Source organism: Moschus berezovskii, chromosome 12 (assembly GCF_049115385.1).
Source record: "Moschus berezovskii isolate FMDL1 chromosome 12, NW_MosBer_1.0, whole genome shotgun sequence".
Classification (NCBI taxonomy): domain Eukaryota; kingdom Metazoa; phylum Chordata; class Mammalia; order Artiodactyla; family Moschidae; genus Moschus; species Moschus berezovskii.
Genome location: NC_142471.1, coordinates 62,539,301 through 62,557,243, shown reverse-complemented (window position 1 = coordinate 62,557,243; position 17,943 = coordinate 62,539,301). Strand labels below are relative to the sequence as shown.

Sequence of the window (17,943 nt, the reverse complement as noted above, 5' to 3'; positions counted from 1 at the left end):
CAGCAGCCACCGGGTCTTGTTGCCGGCTCGGTCAGCAGAAGTCGCAACTGCTCATCCCCCACTGTTTAGTCTGTGAAATTCGCTGAGGTTCCAGAATTGGCTCACTTCATACTTTGCATCTGAGGTCATCACTGATTCCCTGGGGTGCACTCTTAGTTTCTTTGTTAGATGCACTTCAAAACAGCCTGGTGTGAGTGTGTCTTATAGAATTTCCCAGGGCCACATCCCCATCAGACAAGAACATAGGCAGCCTTGCCATTTCCAAATTAACCTGGTAAGGCATGTGAAAGGTACCATCTGCTTCCTGTCCTCTCAGCGCACACACACACACCCCACACACACATCCTCCAGCGCGCGCGCGCGTACACACACACACACACCCCCCACACACCCTCCAGCGCGCGTGTGCGCGCGCACACACACACACACACACACACACACACACCCCACACCCCACACACACCCTCCAGCGCGCGCACACACACACACACACACACACGCCTGCCCGAGTGGGAGGGCCTCTGGGTCAGTTCAGCTTAACAGTCATTTATTGACTGCCTACTATGTACCGAGGGTGAAGGAAATTCTGCTCTGTTCAAAACTGACGTCTTTCCACTGAGTTTAGGGGCTCTGGTCATTTTCTGGTGATTTGGGCCTAGATTTCAATGTATATATATGATGCCATTTGATACTTTCTTAAAGGTGCAAGCTTGATAGAGGGACCTGAGCTTGAATTCTAGCTCTGCCTCTTGCTAGCTGTTGGGACCTTGGGTAAACCACACAGCCTCTAAAATTCAGTTTCTTCATCTGTAAAGCAGATAATATGAACTACCTGACCACCAGGTTATTGAGAAGTTTCAATGAGATATGCAAAAAATATCCACCATGGGGCCTGGCCTCTGGTGGTGCTCCATAAATGCTACTTACTCAGATTTCAGCATGCATGAAGTGCTCCATACCCATTACTTCAAAGTACTAGGAGCTCTGTAGAGTGGAAGCACATAGACAAATGTCATGGAGGAGATTTTGCTCTAACGTACTGTATGCTTCTATATTTCCCAGCACTGTAGCTTAAGTTCAGTCAACCAGCACAGCTGATTACCTTTCTGATAGAGTGGTAACCTCTTTGTGGAATGATCATTTGGGCTCCCCCAGGTGGTAAAGTGGTAAAGAACTCAATGCAGGAGACCTGAGAGACATGGATTTGATCCCTGAGTTGGGAAGATCCCCTGGAGGGGAAGGCATAGCAACCCACTTCAGTATTCTTGCCTGGAGAATCCCATGGACAGAGGAGCCTGATGGGCTACAGTCCATTGTGTCACAAAGAAAGGACTTAGCATGCAGGCAACCAACATAGTAGCCCCAAGATACTAATTTTTCCTAATTGTGTTCTCAGGCAATCCCCCTATAAACTCCTGAGGCAGATTTCTAAGCCGGTATAGTAGAAATAAGGGAGTACATTCATCGTTCTTTGTTCCGGCGATTCCAGAGGGACTATATTAGCCCTGACTCATTGGAGCTGGGTCAGAAGAAAATCTTCATGAAGCTGGCTGCTTGCTCCTCTAACTAAACGTGTCCACAGCCCACAGACTGTGGCTCTGAGCTCTGGATAGTCCGCCCTCTACTCCTGGTGGCCATAATTACTCCTCTGGTTTCTCACTAGGTCCATCATCTATGCCTTTGAAGACTAAAACTTAGGGAGCCTTCTGGCCAGAATCCCCTTTCAAAAATGATTCCATCGGGTTTCTCAGCATTACATATTTGGTGAACATTGGGGTAATCAGGTTGGGGCATCTCGGACACGAAGAATCTGAGTCAGCCTATGTCATCCCCACCTATATAAAAATCACATACTAAAATCTCCTCTACATAATTTCCAGTGAGTGTTTAACCTTCATCATTTGGAGAAAAATTTTCTTAACTTTTTATTTTGCAGTAATTATAGATGCACACTGCAGTTATAGGGAACAAAACAGAGAGATCCTCTATACCTTTCAGCCAGTTTCCATCATTGGTAACATCCTGAAACTTAGAATGTTGGGGTTAGTCACATCAGTGAAGCTCAAAGAATGAACATGCTTTGTGGTCTCAGGGAAGGGCAAAATTTACATAGAGACTCATCAGTTGCCCAGGCTGCAACTGGAGGAAGGAAGCCACCAACCCTGCCCGTCCACGACTCCTGGTCCCTGCCCTTGGCTGTCTTCCTCCCACCCACAGGGAACTGTGGGAGCCTCCCATCCCCCGGCAGGTGATGGGCCACCTGGAGGAGTGGTTTTAACCAAGCTGGGAGTAGAAGTTTAGTTTCCCCACTCTGTCTGTGTTGATACTGGAGGTTACTGGGGGCTGTTCATTGTCGCTGGAGTGGGAGTTGTGGCTACCCACATGGCCTCCAGAGACTCATAGTGGGTGAGTGTGGCCTGTTCACTGCTGGGCGGTAGTGAAAGTCGTGGCTGTCCGCTAGGCTGTCTTCATTCAGCTGGGTAGGGATTGACATACGGGCTTCCTACTGGTCATTCTCCAATACCCCAGTGGGGTGGTTGGTGCATCTCATTTCAGCCCAGTGTGGGTGGAAGTCTAGACTCTGCACTGACCTTTTTTTTTTCTTCATTTGTCTGGAAAAAAGTGGTTATTGTTTCTGAGTCTTGCACCATCCTGGCTGTCGCCTTCTCTGTCAGTTTGTTGGAGAGGGCACACTTTTCTGGGGACTTCTCTTATCTGAGCTTGTTGCCCTGGGTTGCTGCCTTATTTAGCTCCACATCTGAAATATATGAAGCAAAAATAAAACCCTGGGGACTCATCACTGTCACTCCTCGGGTCCAGGGCCTCTGGCTGGCCTACCTTCTCCTGTCCCCCTTGTACATCTTATGCTCATCTTATATTTGATGTCCAGGTGTTTAGATGTACTTAGTGGAAAGGATAGGGACACTTATGTCTACTCCCATCTTCCCCAGTGGGAAATGATTTTTATTATTTATTTATTTTTAAAGATTTTTTTTTAAAAATGTGGACCACTTTTTTAAGTCTTTAGTGAATTTTGTTACAAAAATTCTGTTTTATGTTTTGGTTTTTTGGCCAAGGCATATGGGATTTTAGTTCACTGACCAGGAATGGAACCCGCACCCCCTGAATTGGAAAGCAAAGTCTTAACCACTGTACTGCCAGGGACGTCCTGGAAAATTATTTTTATGAAGAGACTATCTTCTCTTTCTGGATGCATCTTATAATTCAAGTCATCTCTCTTTTTGTCCCAAATTTGTCACACAAACAGGCAGTTTTAGTGTGGAAACAAAGTTGACTTACTATGTGAGAAAAGTGATGCCATTAAAGTTATAGCAGCAGTGGGATTTTTTTCTTGTGGCTTCTTTGTTTTAGTTGAGATTTATATACATATTATTAAGTTGTGCTGCAGGTGATGGCGCAAAAAAAAAAAAAAAGAAATGAGAGTCTTTTTATGTCCCCTCTGGTCACTTCGCTATTTTGGTGGAGTAGACTCTCTTCCCAGGGTTACTGTCCCATAACCATAGGTGTGCTTTTTCTCTGTTCTCCTTGACTTCCCGACCTTCATCCCAGCTACTCTTTTGACTGGAACAGGCTTGTGTATTCTCTTAAGATCTGCAGGCTTAGCCTTCGAAATCCTCCTCTTGAGACAATCTCAAAGGGAGTTTTCTCCTGATGTTCAAAAGACCACTGGCCTTAAACACCTGGCTATGTCAGCTACTTCATCAGGCAGAAAGTGCCTGGCTTGGGGTATTGCTGGGGAGACAGGTCCTATGGTCAGGGCCTAAGAGACTGGAAGAAAATATTAAACATTGAGGGAACTGGTGGTATACATTCAGCATCAAGTCTGACAGGCAGAAACAAGAGGCAGGAAATATGAAGTGTAATGGATAGTTACTCTGAAGGAGCTAAATTGATTAAATTCTTGTATTTTGGTTTTAAAATTGTAAAGACTGCGTTTAGAAGACTGCACTTACTTTTAGTGACCCACCCTCACAAGTTTTTCTCCTGGTAACTCTAGTCATATACCTAATATTTTTTGAAAACTTATCACTTTATAATTCTTCCTTTCAGTGCTGTTACTATACATAAAGAATGAGAATGCTTTTTTTTAGGACTCCATTACTCATGCATATTTTTGTCCTAGAATTTTTTTTAAGATATTGTGATGTCATTTGTCCATATCTGATAGTCTAACATCTAAGACTTGGGTCTTAGGATATTATTTTTGAATTAGGCAAACCATAGCTTCAAATAAGGCGATGGATATTGAAAGTGCTTTATAAATTGTCAAGTGGTAGAAAGATATTGTAGTTATTTAAGAAGAAACACTAAGTTTTTTTTTTTTTTTAATCACAGAAATATTTTCCAAGACAGTTTGCTGGAAGAATATGTAATGACCTTGTAGTTTGGGGTCTGTCATTTTTAGCGGTCCCTTGGTGGCTTCCAGACATAACAACATACGCCAAAGAAGGGGAAAAATTCTCCCTAAGAACATTCCACGGTCTGATCTTGATTTTAAAATAGTTCTAAGTGTAACAGAAAAAAACATTTGTCAAAATAATGTAATTCATTTAGTACAGGGCAAGCTCAGAACTCAAGACCCAAAGAAGGAGTCTGGCGTATAACTCAAATGATAGAGTTGAAAAGGTGGGCCAGAGGAAGACCATGGCCCTTGATGACTGTCACTTCTCAGGGTGGCCCATCACCTGCCTGGGGAGATGGAAGAGAGAGACAAGTGCAGGGGCCACCCACTGTGAGCGGACAGAGGTGGTGGCCACCCTATCCCGCACCCACGGCCAGCACAGTTGACCCGCTGATGCGTCTCTCACCATTACATGTTGACCTTCCCCGAGAGCAGCAGAGCAGTTGTCACTCTTGGAGGGCTCTGTCCTCAACTGTGAGAACCTGGCTGTGTAGTCAAAGCAAAATCCTGGAATTTCACTGACGTGAGTGACCTTGTGACTTGAGGCACATTTAAAATGGAATGTAAACTAATTATACAATGGGTGGGTTATAAATTGCATCACCATCTGGTATTTCCTCTTTGGCTCCCCCCGGGCACACTATCCCTCTTCCCTAGCGGGTGGTGGCTTCTGAAAAAGCAGCCGAGGCTCAGAGGCTGCAGGCGATCAGGACCCAGGAACCCGGTTTGCCCATTTCCCTGGCACAGTTTTGGGGGGTTCCTTGTGACCCCACAGGAGCAGAGACAGGGTGCAGCGAGGAGGAGAGAGGGACTTGATCTACTTACCTAACTCCTGCCGAGCTCTGACCCTCTGCCAGGCACTGATTGAGGGCAGCACCCACAATGATGGAAAAGACAGGCCGTAGCCCGGCCCTCGTGGGGCTTGCTTTGCAGGGAGAGATAGACAATAAAGAAATAAGTATAATCCGTGGTAAAAGAGTTACAAACATGTGGAGAAAGATGGAGCAGAGCAAGGGGAGAAGTGATGTGGATGGGGTGGACTGTTTTAAGCTGAGGGTTGGGGACCCTTCTGAGGAGGGACATCTGAGCAGAGACCTGAGTGAAGCATGGGGGCCATGTGGGGAGCGAACATTCCAGGCAGAGGGAGCAGGATGTGCAAAGGCCCTGAGGCTGGTGTGTCCTAGAAACCCCATGAAGGCTTGTCTGCCTGGAGTGAGCAGGGTGTACCAAGCGATGTGCTTGGAGAGGGGAGTAGAGCCACATCTTTTATGGCCTTTGTACTTTTTGTAGCAAATATTTACTCCAAAGAAGATGAATTTGGTTAAGCTTGTGTTTTTGTTATTAAAACTGTAAATATTTGGTTCTGAGTCAGATGAGAACACTTTGAGCCACATCACGACACAGTCTGATTCTTATGTTTAAAATCTCTCTCTGGCCTCTGGTCAGAGAAAAGACAGTTCCAGGGGCTGAGAGTGGCAGCCAGGGGACAAGTTACAAAGCTGGTCAGCTGGGCTGTTAATGGATGGCATGGCTAGAGCAGGCAGTGGAGGGGGTGGGACTCAGGACAGACTTCAAAGGTAAAGCTCACTGGAGTCTGCCTCCCTTTCACTCTCCTCCCTCCCTCAGACCAGGCAGCAGCAGTGCCTCCCTTGGAAAATGGGCTCTGGAAGAAAGAGGCCCCAACTTTGCCTGTCTCATCCTGTCGTGGGGAGCCCAGAGGGACAAGGGGAGGTGTGGGCAGCAAGGCCTGGTTTGCCCCATCCCTAGGCTTGAGCTGAGGCCTCTGTCCCCCCCCGCCCTTTTCCTTTATTCAGAGCAGCACTGTATTGTTTATAGAGTACCTACCTAGAGATTGCCATAGTGAAGTTAAGTCAGACAAAGGCAAATATCATGTGATATAACATATGTGAATCTAAAAAAAAAAAAAAAAAGGTACAAATGAACTTATTTACAAAACAGAAACTGAATCATAGGTGTAGTTACCAGAGGGAAAAGGCAGGGGTTTGGGGGTGGGAGAAAGGATAAATTGGGGGATCGGGATTGACATATGCACACACTGTATATAAAACAGATAACTGATAAGGACTTCCTATATAGCACACGGAACTTTACTCAGTACTCTGTAATGGCCTATATGGGAAAACAATCTAAAAAAGACAGGGTATATGTATGTATAATTGGTTCACTCTATACCTGAAACTAACACAACATTCTTAATCAACTCTACTCCAATAAAAAAACAAAGTACTTACTTTTGCATCCTTGCCACCAACCCTGTGACCTGGACAAGGCACACACTGTTACCTCTGTATGGTAGGTGAAGAGACCAGAGCTCCTTGCCATGAGAATGAGGAGAGTTTATAGAGATGGGGAGAGCGCTTTGATAGCATCAGGAAACACTGATTTCTCTGGGGAAAGAATGAGGCCTGGACTAAGGGGACCCAGCTGAGTTTTCAGTGCTCAGTTGTGGTTGATATTTTCCCTCTTCTAAATTTTCTTTCGACATAATGTTGTTTATATAATTTTGAAAGAAGCACAGCATTCCCGTTCCATGAGATTAGGCCAAAGAGTAATTGAATCACCCAAACTAGCCTCTTACTGACCTGAAGCAGCAACCAGCCCTGCCTACAGACACCTCACTGTATCATCAGGGGGTCCATGGCTGCATCAGGAGCTGGCTTCATCCATTGGGATAATTTCTCTTCACTCTTTGACACAGGGGTATCTTCGCTTAGAAGGGGGTGCCTGGTGGGTTTTTTTCCCCTAACTTCTGACGTGTCCTAATGAACTTGGAAACATTCTTTACAGCTTAGACCATTCTCAGCTCCCAAGCGGACTCGTCATCGATAAAGAATCTGAAGTTTACAAGATGCTTCAGGAGAAACAGGAGTTAAATGAGCCTCCGAAACAGTCCACTTCGTTCCTGGTTTTGCAGGAAATCCTGGAGTCTGAGGAGAAAGGTAATCAGCTGTGTGTGTGGTCAGAAGCTGTTGTTTGAGGCCTGGGCTGAGGGGTAGTCATTGCTGAAACACAGGTGAACACAGCCTGAGGGGTGGAGAGAGCACCGTGTGCTTTGGAAGGCCAGCCTCTTAAATGCTAAAAGCTCTTTCAAAAAAAAAAAAAAAAAAAGAGGGGGACTGAATGAGCTCTCAGCCACACCTGCTTAGTTGTTTCCTGTCGCAGGCGCTGAGGGAGACTGAGGGCAGGGGTGAACCTGACAGTTGTGGCATTCTGTGGGGCTGTCCGTTGGCCACTAGTTTTGTTTGAGCCCACATACCATGCTTCTGTGGTGGTTGGCACGTGTGAGTGGGTGAAGGTCGTGGGCTGTGACACAGAGTGAATGAATCAGCAGCACAGGAAAACCAGGCTCTGGGCTTCACTTTGGGGCCGTGCACTTGTTCTTGCTCTAGCGTGGACAGCCTCTTCAAAGTCTGAGGGCCCCCAGTTTGGCCACATACCCCGGGATTGACCTTAGGCAACCCTTTGAACCTTTCTAGACTCGTTTGCTCATCTGTCAAATTGGGGATAAAAATCCTTTCCTCTTAAGATTGGTGTGAGGATCAAATTACACAAAACACCCATCATTGTGACTGGTGCGCACAGTAGGTGCTTCATAACTGTGACCATGTTTGAAACCTCATCAGGAGGTTCCAGGCCAGCCTTGGCTTGTCCACACGTGAGATCTGATGCTCGAGGCACCCAGGGCTACCCCTGTGGTTCTGCAGGTCTCAGGAGATAGTCTTTGCCCTGTATACATCAGACACTGTTTGTTTCTTATGATAATTTTCAAGCAGATGGCAGCAAGCTGTCTCAGCTTTGTAGCAACAACAGTGATAAATTCCTGGCAGATGGGTGTGCTGTAGAAGGGAGGCTTTTCCTCCTCTCAAAAAGGTGACCTGTGAGCCACAGCTCTCAGGCTCACCCACCTCCCAGGTGGTCATTCATAAGCACCTCTGATTCTCATCATCAACCTAGCTACCAGTGACATCTGGAGAGTTGGGGTTTGCAGCCTTCCTGGGGCCCAGCCCTCCACACTCTGCACTGTCCTTTTCCCTGAGACTTACTGGAGTCCTGCCTTCTCTTGATCTCTTTCTCCCAGTGTGCCTGCCTGTGAAGAGAGAGTTGGTACTTCTGGGAGGGACATGTGGTGGTTCCGTGAGATCCACTTCAGCCAGGCTCCAGAGGGGCTGGCTCTTTGCCCAGGGCAGCCAGTGAGGGTCAGAACTGAGCTCCCTCTGGAAGAGTCCCCTTCCTCCTGAAAGTCCCCAGGTGCAGAATCGGCTCCCCAGGAGTCCTTCCTGAGCTGAAAGTCCCCTACTGAACACACCCAGCACCCAGGCTTCCTCCCCACTTTGGTAGGTTCCTTAGAGAAATTGGCAATTTAGAGGCAAGGGAAATTAGGAAAATCCTTCTTTTATGCCAGAAGGATATTATTCCTACCAGCAATATCCCCCTTTGCTTGGAGTACCTGTGCAGTTTGGAAGGAATGAGTCATATACTCTATATTAAGTTCCAGTCTTAGCCCATCTGACCGATGTCTTGGGGTCTAACCCTGGAGGATGATGGTTTTTCAAAACATGTGAGAAATCACAACTCTACCCTGAATAAATGGGTGTAAAACCCTTTATTTAGGAAAGGAAATGTCAATCTGTTCCAACCCAAAGTAGACCATATACCTTGCAGGGCTCAGCTCGCTGAATGCCCTCAGGTCACAGAGGTCACAGAGAAGGACCTGAAGCCCAGAATCACTGAACTGTCCTGAGGAGGCAGTTCCCTGCTCATCAATATCTTCCATCCTGTATCCTGCCTGCCAAGCCAGTCGTCTCCATTCTCAAGGCTACCTCCTGGTGCTAGTTGGCAGCTAGTGCTCCAGCCATCATGCCAACTTCCAGGCACCAGGAAGGCTAACTGAGGAATCTATCTTCCAGATGAATCAGCTTTCTTCTTCCCAGAAGTCCCACATGACTATTCCATTTATATTTTGACCAGAATTTAGTCACATGGCCCTATCTAGTTACAAGAGAGTTTGAGAATTATAGTTTTTCTCCCCTGGGTTGGATGACTGGATATCTTCTTATGCCAAATAAAATAAAAAAATTTGCTAAAAATGAAAAGGGAGATAGAACTTGTGGTCTCTCCTTTATCTCTTAATATGCACTTGCATTAAGTTTTCACAAAAGAAACAGCATAAGTTCCAATGCAGACATCTACCACATGCAGAAGGCTCTCAAGTGAGGGACCTCAAATGCCTGTTTTCATTTGAGATGTAATGGTCAAAGCTCAGGGCAGTGGCTGGTGCGTGGTAAGAGCACTTGGTGAGGGTTGCTGTCATTCGAGAAGGCCCGTGGTTCACGAAGCCGCACCGCACCACCAGCACTGGTGTCTAGGATCTGCCCATGCCTCACCGCAAGACCTCGAGGGGGTGGCTTGTCTCTTTAAGAGACACATCTAGCCTCTCTGCACATGTCCAGTGAGGCTAATAATGGCTACCTCACAGGTGGTTTAAAGCCTGGAGGGAAATGACATGTGCAAAGTGCCAGGCACACAGTCAGTGAGGCCCCGGTGGGAGGTTTGGCTCTAGCAGGTGAAAAAAGTGAAAGTGTTGCTCAGTTGTGTCTGACTTTTTGTGACCCCCATGGACTGTAACCCACCAGGCTCCTCTGTCCATGGAATTCTCCGTGCAAGAATACTGGAGTGGGTTTTCATTCCCTCCTCCAGGGCATCTTCCCGATCCAGGGACTGAACCTGGGTCTCCTGCATTGAAGGTGGATTCCTTACCATCTGAGCCAACAGGCTGCAGCAGGGCTTGGTGATAAATCTCCAGACTCAATGTGGGTCTTCTCATTTGGGGTGAAATTTAGCCTCTGGACTGGGAGAAGGGGTCCAGGATTCCTCATACTCCCTCTTGCTATAGGTCAAAATTTGCAGGGAAAAGGAGTCTTTTTAATTGAGGTGACATATATGTAATACAGGACTTCCCAGGTGCGGTCAGCTGGAGGCTTGCTCAGAAGGTATCAAGGCTCATTTTGGCAGGCGCCCAGGGTTTCGGGAGAATCCTTAGGTGATCTGCGGTTCAGATCATGGAGGACCACTAGGTGTGAGGTTAAGGGCCGTGAATTTGATTCTGTAGGCAGTATGGAGCCCTCGAGTGTTGTTGAACAGTGAAGTGGACAGAAAAAAGATGTGGAATTTTCTTCGCATTTGCAGTGTTGGCTGACTAGGTAAGAGGAGAAAATCGAGCCAGCAGGTGGTGCTGCAGGGCTGCATAAGCTGCAGCCAGGTCAGCATTAGGCAACACACAGCCTCTACTTACACTGTGCCCAGCTCCATCAGTTCACTTCTCTCTGTTCCAAAAAGAGATGTGGGTTCTCCTACCAAGTGGGGCTCATGTGTCATGTTACTTCTCTCCTCCTGTACTTCCTACCTTTTGTGGTAATTTTTTCTGTGAAAAACAGAAAAACAGTCCATTACATAAGAGACTCTGACCTCATAGGTTTGGCTCCCTTAGAACTACTGATTTTCTCTCCAAGTTGTCCAGGTATGCAAAGATGCCATTTCCTTGTCTTCACAGAAGGTAGACAGCCCAGCTGGTTCCAGCCAGAAAGTGAGGGAGCTTGTTTGGGACACTCAGAGTCATGAGGCTGCCCAGCCAGGCCCCTCTGAGATCCCTTCAGGCAGGGCCAGAATTAGGATAAGGTGAGGGAGGCATTTGCTTTGGGTACAGAATTTAAGTTGGTACCCCAAAACTCGATAATCAAGACAGAAATAATACTTGAGTGCAATATTTTTTAAAAATAAAAATTAATGCCAAAAAAAAAATAGATTCTATAATGAACAAAGCTGGGACTGTGATCAAGGAAGGGAGAAAGGATTGGAAAGACAAGATGATACTTTGGACTGTGCATGAGTGCATGCTAAATTGCTTTAGTCGTGTTTGGCTCTTTACAATGCTATGGACTGTAGCCCACCATTCTTTTCTGCTAAGCCTGTGGTAGGCTCTGTGGAGTATTGAAAAAATATATGAAACAGAGCTCTGGTGCTCCAGTAATTTGTAGTCCAGACAGAGATGTGTAAATAGCTGACAAACATAGCAATACTTACTGGGCCAACATCACAGGAAAAAAAAAATGTGATGTGGAAACACAACCAGCCAAATATATAGCAATAATAGTAATATTAGTAGCTTACCATTATTATTCACAGCTACCTACACAGGTGATGAACTGGGCTGTAGGCAGAGCTCTAGAAACTAGGAGGTGGTTTTGCACACAGAAAGCTGACTGCAGGAAGGCTGCTACTGTTTCTGTTCTGTGGCAGGTGGTTTTTATCTGACTTCTTCTAGCATTCTGTACTATAATGATTTTGTTGTCCTTGTAATGTGGGTTTCTTTTGGCATCTGACTACACTGCCATTTGATTATCAGGTGTTTTAAATTTTTTCCATCTATGTAAAGTATTTTTAAGTCCCATATCAATGTGTTTGCATGTATTTAATCAGCATGTAATGTAATTTGTTTTGAGGGCTGGCCATGTATGTCAGGGAGGGCTACATGTGTCTTTTTCAATCATTTTGTTCCACTCTGAAAGAGAAACATTCTCCTATTTTATAGAAAAGGAAACTGTGGACCAGAGAAGTTAAGTAACTTGCCCAGGATCACACCGCAGTCAAGTCTGTTTGATCCTGGTGCCCATGACCTTGATGGAACATACATATAAGTGACTCTGAAAGAGCTAAATGATGTTTATACAATCCTGCCCGGATTCCTGGCTAACCCAAGTGTTTTCCTCTTTTTAGGGGATCCCAACAAGCCCTCAGGATTCAGAAGTGTTAAGGCTCCGGTCACCAAAGTGGCTGCATCAATTGGAAATGCCCAGAAACTGCCAATGTGTGACAAATGTGGCACTGGCATTGTGTGAGTATCTGTCTTCCCCAGGCGTTGGTGGCCCCGCAGGCTGTGTAAACCATGAAAATGTGGAAAGTGCTGGGTGTTGTCCACTGTGGCCGTGATGGAGAAAAAAATCCTGCCTGGAAAATGGAGCAGGGATGCGAGATTGGTCCTGTGTCCCAGAGCCAGGTGGTGAAGGCTTTCCTTGGCTGTGAAACCCTTAGGTTATGAACATGTTAAACCAGAAAAAGCAAGGCTGCTCTGTTGAAGTGGGAGGGACTTCCGGAAGTCTTCAAGGGGAGGCCGGAGAAACCCCTTTTTGGCTAGAGGCCGATGGGGAAGCTCTGATCTGTCCTTGGATGGGCCCCTTGGGAGGAGCCCCAGCCTGTCACCTTCAGGTGTTCGTCACTAATGGAGCACCTCTCCCCCACTCCTCCTGCAGCGGCGTGTTCGTGAAGCTGCGGGAACGTCACCGCCACCCCGAGTGTTACGTGTGCACCGACTGTGGCACCAACCTGAAACAGAAGGGCCATTTCTTCGTGGAGGATCAGATCTACTGTGAAAAGCATGCCCGGGAACGGGTCACTCCACCCGAGGGCTATGACGTGATCACGGTGTTCCCCAAGTGAGCGGGCAGCTCCGCGCCCAGTGCTGCTCTCCATGCAGCCCCAGCTGCATTTTGTCCTCTGAAAGCTCTGGCCTCTCCTTCTGAGTTCTCGCTTACTTTAGTTTTGTCCCTGCTCATTCAGTATCACGTTCCCCTTTGCTAATGACTGACGCTGGCTGTGTGATGCCTGCTTTTATAATTAATGAAAAATGGCCTTGTTCGGTGTCCCTTTGCCAGCGTCACTGTGTCTTCTCTTTCCCTTCATTCATCTCTGCTGCAAATGGACATCAGCCAAATTCAAACCAAACTGAATTTAGTATGTCTGAGGATGATTTCATTTTTACTCAATAAATTAATAGACTTAAAGGCAGTGTGGTGTCTGTTTACCATGTGACCATGTGTCCTCTTATCTCAAGCCAGAGGAGATTTCTGAGGCCTTTCCTCTTGTTTTGGGGGTTCCACTCCTTTGAGATTTGCAGGCCTTTTCCTCCAGGTGTGAGAACACTGGCATTTGAAACAGCCATGTTCTTTTTTTGGCCCTGCCACAGAGCATTCTTGGTCTTAGTTCCCAACCAGGGATGGAATCTAGATCTTTGGCAGTGTGAGCATGGAGTCCTAACCACAGGACCACCAGGGAAGTCCCAACAGCCATGTTCCTTTATTTCTTTGCAGCTTACTCCAAATTATTCTCTGATGCTAATATAAGATAGTTATGTTGTAACAGAATATTTTCTTTACATCTGGCTGTTTTGGGACAGCCAGAAATGAATGTTTTCCAAATGGCCTTAAAATACTCCCTAGTAAAGTCCCTCCCCAGGCTGGTTTGCTGCCATTACAACCTCTCTGTTATGAAGGGAAGTAAACTCAGGAAGGTGGCCAGCAGCCCTAAACCTGCAGGTTGCTCAGGGTAAGTGGCAAATGCATTCTCCTCAAAGAAGAGACGGGGAACCCTGGCTGTTAAGGAGCCTTGCATCAGAGATCTGAGGTTCAGGTCAGTTCAGTCGCTTTGTGTGTGACTCTTTGCTACCCCATGGACTGCAGCACTCCAGGCTTCCCTGTCTCTCATGAACTCCCGAAACTTGCTCAAACTCATGTCCATCAAGTTGGTGATGCCATACAATCATCTCATCCTCTGTTGTCTCCTTCTCCTTCCACCTTCAATCTTTCCCAGCATCAGTTCAGTTCAATCGCTCGGTCATGTCTGACTGTTTGCAACCACATGAACTGCAGCACACCAGGCCTCCCTGTCTATCACCCCCTCCGGGAGTCCACCCAAACCCATGTCCATTGTTGGTGATGCCATCCAACCATCTCATCCTCTGTCGTCCTCTTCTCCTCCTGCCTTCATTCTTTCCCAGCATCAGGGTCTTTTCCAATGAGTCAGTTCTTCACATCAGGTGGCCAAAATATTGGGGTTTCAGTTTCAGCATCAGTCCTTCCAATGAACACCCAGGACTGATCTCCTTTAGGATGGACTGGTTGGATCCCCTTGAAGTCCAAGGGACTCTCAAGAGTCTTCTCCAACACCACAGTTCAAAAGCATCCATTTTTTGGCGCTTAGCTTTCTTTATGGTCTAACTCTCACATCCATACATGACTACTGGAAAAACCATAGTTGAGGTTACCAGAGGTCATCTCTTGGTGACTAACCACTAGTGGAGTCATTTGCTCAAACAATGGCACTCCCATCACTCTAGAGACTGATTTGTTAAGAGATGGATAGGTCATTCCACCAACCCTACTCTGAAAGAGCAAATCGTCTGCCTTAAGTAGTATTCACTACCGTGGGTAATAGCTGATGTTCTTTGTGGATGATGTCCTTGATGGACTAGCTTTCTAAGAGTAAGAATTCTAATATCAGCGCTAGGATTTTACTTTGCAGTTCTCTGAAACTTGGACGCACCAGGGACAGTTTAGACATAAGCAGTTCAAGTCTATAAGACCTGCAGCAAAACTTTCAGGCAGAAAACTATTTTGAATTTCTTGATTTTTCTTTTCTTTTCTATTTGCAATTAGTTCTTACTTTGGGCTTCCGATGTGGCGCTAGTGATGAATCCACCTGCAAATGCAGGAGACACAAAAGACGCGGGTTTAATCTCTGGGTTGGGAAGATCACATAGTGGAGGAAATGGCAATTCATCCCAGTATTCTTGCCTGGAAAATTCCATGGACAGAGGGGCCTGGTGGGCTACAGTTCATGGGGTGGAAAAGAGTCAGACACTGCTGGGCACAATGCTTACTTTAAACTCTTTTCTGTTTCTAAGTTTGTAAAAGGCAAGATGATTGAAAGTTCTTTATTTGGGCAAATCCACACAAAATGAAAGTTTTCTGAACCACAGCAAGTTTGATGGATTTACAAATACAGTAACAATTGTGATTTGGGTTTATTGATTGGAAAAGGATGAATGAATATTATACTCTTGGAACTTTTTCCAGTTCTTTTCCTCAGATAATTTGCCAGATGTCTGACACTTGTTTAATGACAGTATTATTCTTAGGAGTGGATCTGAGGTGCAGGGTTCCTCCCTTCCAGTGGAGGTCAGATCCTGGGAGTGTCAAGTGACCACTATGGCTGCTATCTACAGCCTCCAAGACTAATTAACTTCCTAACAAAATGAAACAGGGTGTCAGCATTACTGTCCTCAGTACAAGTTGTGTGTTTTATGGCCAAGAACTCCTTTTCCTGCAGCCATTGGTTTATAGAATTATTTTAGCCAAGAGTAATTTTAAGGTTTGGCCTGTTATCCTTGCCTACCATGTTCACGTAATTTTATTTCTTCTGTCATGCTTCATATAAAATGAGGGCAAAAATAGAAGGAATGTATTGGAATATCTCTAATATTCCATCATTCTTTAAATGCTAAGACTTTGGACAACTTCCTGAAGAGGAAAAACAGAGTCACAGACTTTGATGAAGTGATTCCCTCTGATTTGCAACACTCTTCTACTTCTTGATTTAGTTAACATCAGTGGTCTTCCAGGACAAAGCCTCCTCTGGACAGGCTTCTCTGCTGGTTCACCATGCCTAGGATCTGATGTGCCCACTTATCCAGGGCACACCTCAAGGGCACACATCACATGAGACTCATCACATAATCATAGTCTCCTGAAAGGAATAAAGCCCCCATAGGAGCTGTTCTGTCTTTATCAGTTTTGTAAACTGAGTAGGGAGATAGTCCAGTCCACAAATGTTTGGTGAACCAATCTGTAAATGTATGCTTCATTCTTGTTCCAAGTACAGTGCAAGCTACATATGTAATTTAAGACTCTCTAATAACCATAATGCAAAAGGAAAAGCTAGAACCAATAAATCAATTTTAATAATACATTGTTTTGGACTTCCCTGGTAGTCCAGTGTTTAAGAATCCACTTTGCAATGCAAAGGACACGGATTCGATCCCTGGTTCGGGAAGATCCCACATGCCTTAGATTAACTGTGCCCAGTGTGCCACAACTACTGTGTGCTGTAGCTACTGAAGCCACCTCAATGAGAAGCCTCCACACTGCAATAAAGAGTAGCCCTCACTAGCCACAACTAGAGAAAATCTGAGTGCAGAAACAATGACCCACAACAGCCTAAATAAATAAATAATACATTGTATTTAGTACCATATATCCAAAGTGTTATTTTAATCTATGCCACTTGCCACATTTCAAATGCTCAATAGGCACATGTAGCTACTGGCTACCTTTACTGGACCACATAACCTGCACTTTCCTTAAAACAAGACATCTTGGATTTTTGTTTTGCTTCTCATTTCGGTTCAGTTCTCAGTCGCTTTTCAGTCGCTCAGTCATGTCCAACTCTGCGACACCATGAATCGCAGCATGCAAGGCCTCCGTGTCCATCACCAACTCCCAGAGTTTACTCAAACTCATGTTCATCGAGTCGGTGATGCGATCTAGCCATCTCATCCTCTGTCATCCCCTTCTCCTCCTGCCCCCAATCCCTCCCAGCATCAGGATCTTTCCAATGAGTCAACTCTTCGCATGAGGTGGCCAAAGTATTGGAGTTTCAACTTCAACATCAGTCCTTCCAATGAACACCCAGGACTGATCTCCCTTAGGATGGACTGGTTGGACCTCCTTGCAGTCCAAGGGACTCTCAAGAGTCTTCTCCAACACCACAGTTCAAAAGCATCAATTCTTTGGCGCTCAGCTTTCTTCACAGTCCAACTCTCACATCCATACATGACCACTGGAAAAACCATAGCCTTGACTAGATGGACCTTTGTTGGCAAAGTAATGTCTCTGCTTTTGAATATGCTATCTAGGTTGGTCATAACTTTCCTTCCAAGGAGTAAGCATCTTTTAATTTCATGGCTGCAATCAGCATCTGCAGTGATTTTGGAGCCCCAAAAAATAAAGTCTGCCACTGTTTTCCACTGTTTCCCCATCTATTTGCTAGGAAGTGATGGGACCAGATGCCATGATCTTAGTTTTCTGAATGTTGAGCTTTAAGCCAACTTTTTCACTTTCCTCTTTCACTTTCATCAAGAGGCCTTTTAGTTCCTCTTCACTTTCTGCCATAAGGGTGGTGTCATCTGCATATGTGAGGTTATTGATATTTCTCCCGGCAATCTTGATTCCATCTTGTGCTTCTTCCAGTCCAACGTTTCTCATGATGTACTCTGCGCATAAGTTAAACAAGCAGGGTGACAATATACAGCCTTGATATACTCCTTTTCCTATTTGGAACCAGTCTGTTTTTCCATGTCCAGTTCTAACTGTTGCTTCCTGACCAGCATATAGGTTTCTCAAGAGGCAAGTCAGGTGGTCTGGTAATCCCATTTCTTTCAGAATTTTCCACAGTTTATTGTGATCCACACAGTCAAAGGCTTTGGCTTTTAGGTATCATGTTTTTCCTTGTTCCCATATGTCCCAGATCTCTTCTAATTGCCTTGCACTCTGGCTTCTCAATTCTGCCCATCCTCCACTAGGACTGCTATTTTGAAAGCATCCTGTTGTTTTCTCCAGCCAAACCCTATGTCAACTTAAAGGTACACAACTTGAGAGCTGTGAGTTTAA

At 45.7% G+C, this 17,943-nt stretch overlaps 1 protein-coding gene across 1 annotated transcript in view; it reads left to right on the top strand.

The window, feature by feature from the left end:
- The window catches only part of PDLIM1 (PDZ and LIM domain 1), a 40,949-nt gene extending 27,668 nt beyond the window's left edge, over nt 1-13,281 (top strand). The window contains exons 5-7 of the mRNA XM_055425038.2: nt 7,232-7,383; nt 12,218-12,335; nt 12,751-13,281. Coding sequence (XP_055281013.1) covers nt 7,232-7,383; nt 12,218-12,335; nt 12,751-12,937 — 457 coding nt within the window. The 3' untranslated portion in view covers nt 12,938-13,281. The remainder of the gene's footprint in view (nt 1-7,231; nt 7,384-12,217; nt 12,336-12,750) is intronic.
- The last annotated feature ends 4,662 nt before the right edge of the window (nt 13,282-17,943 follow it).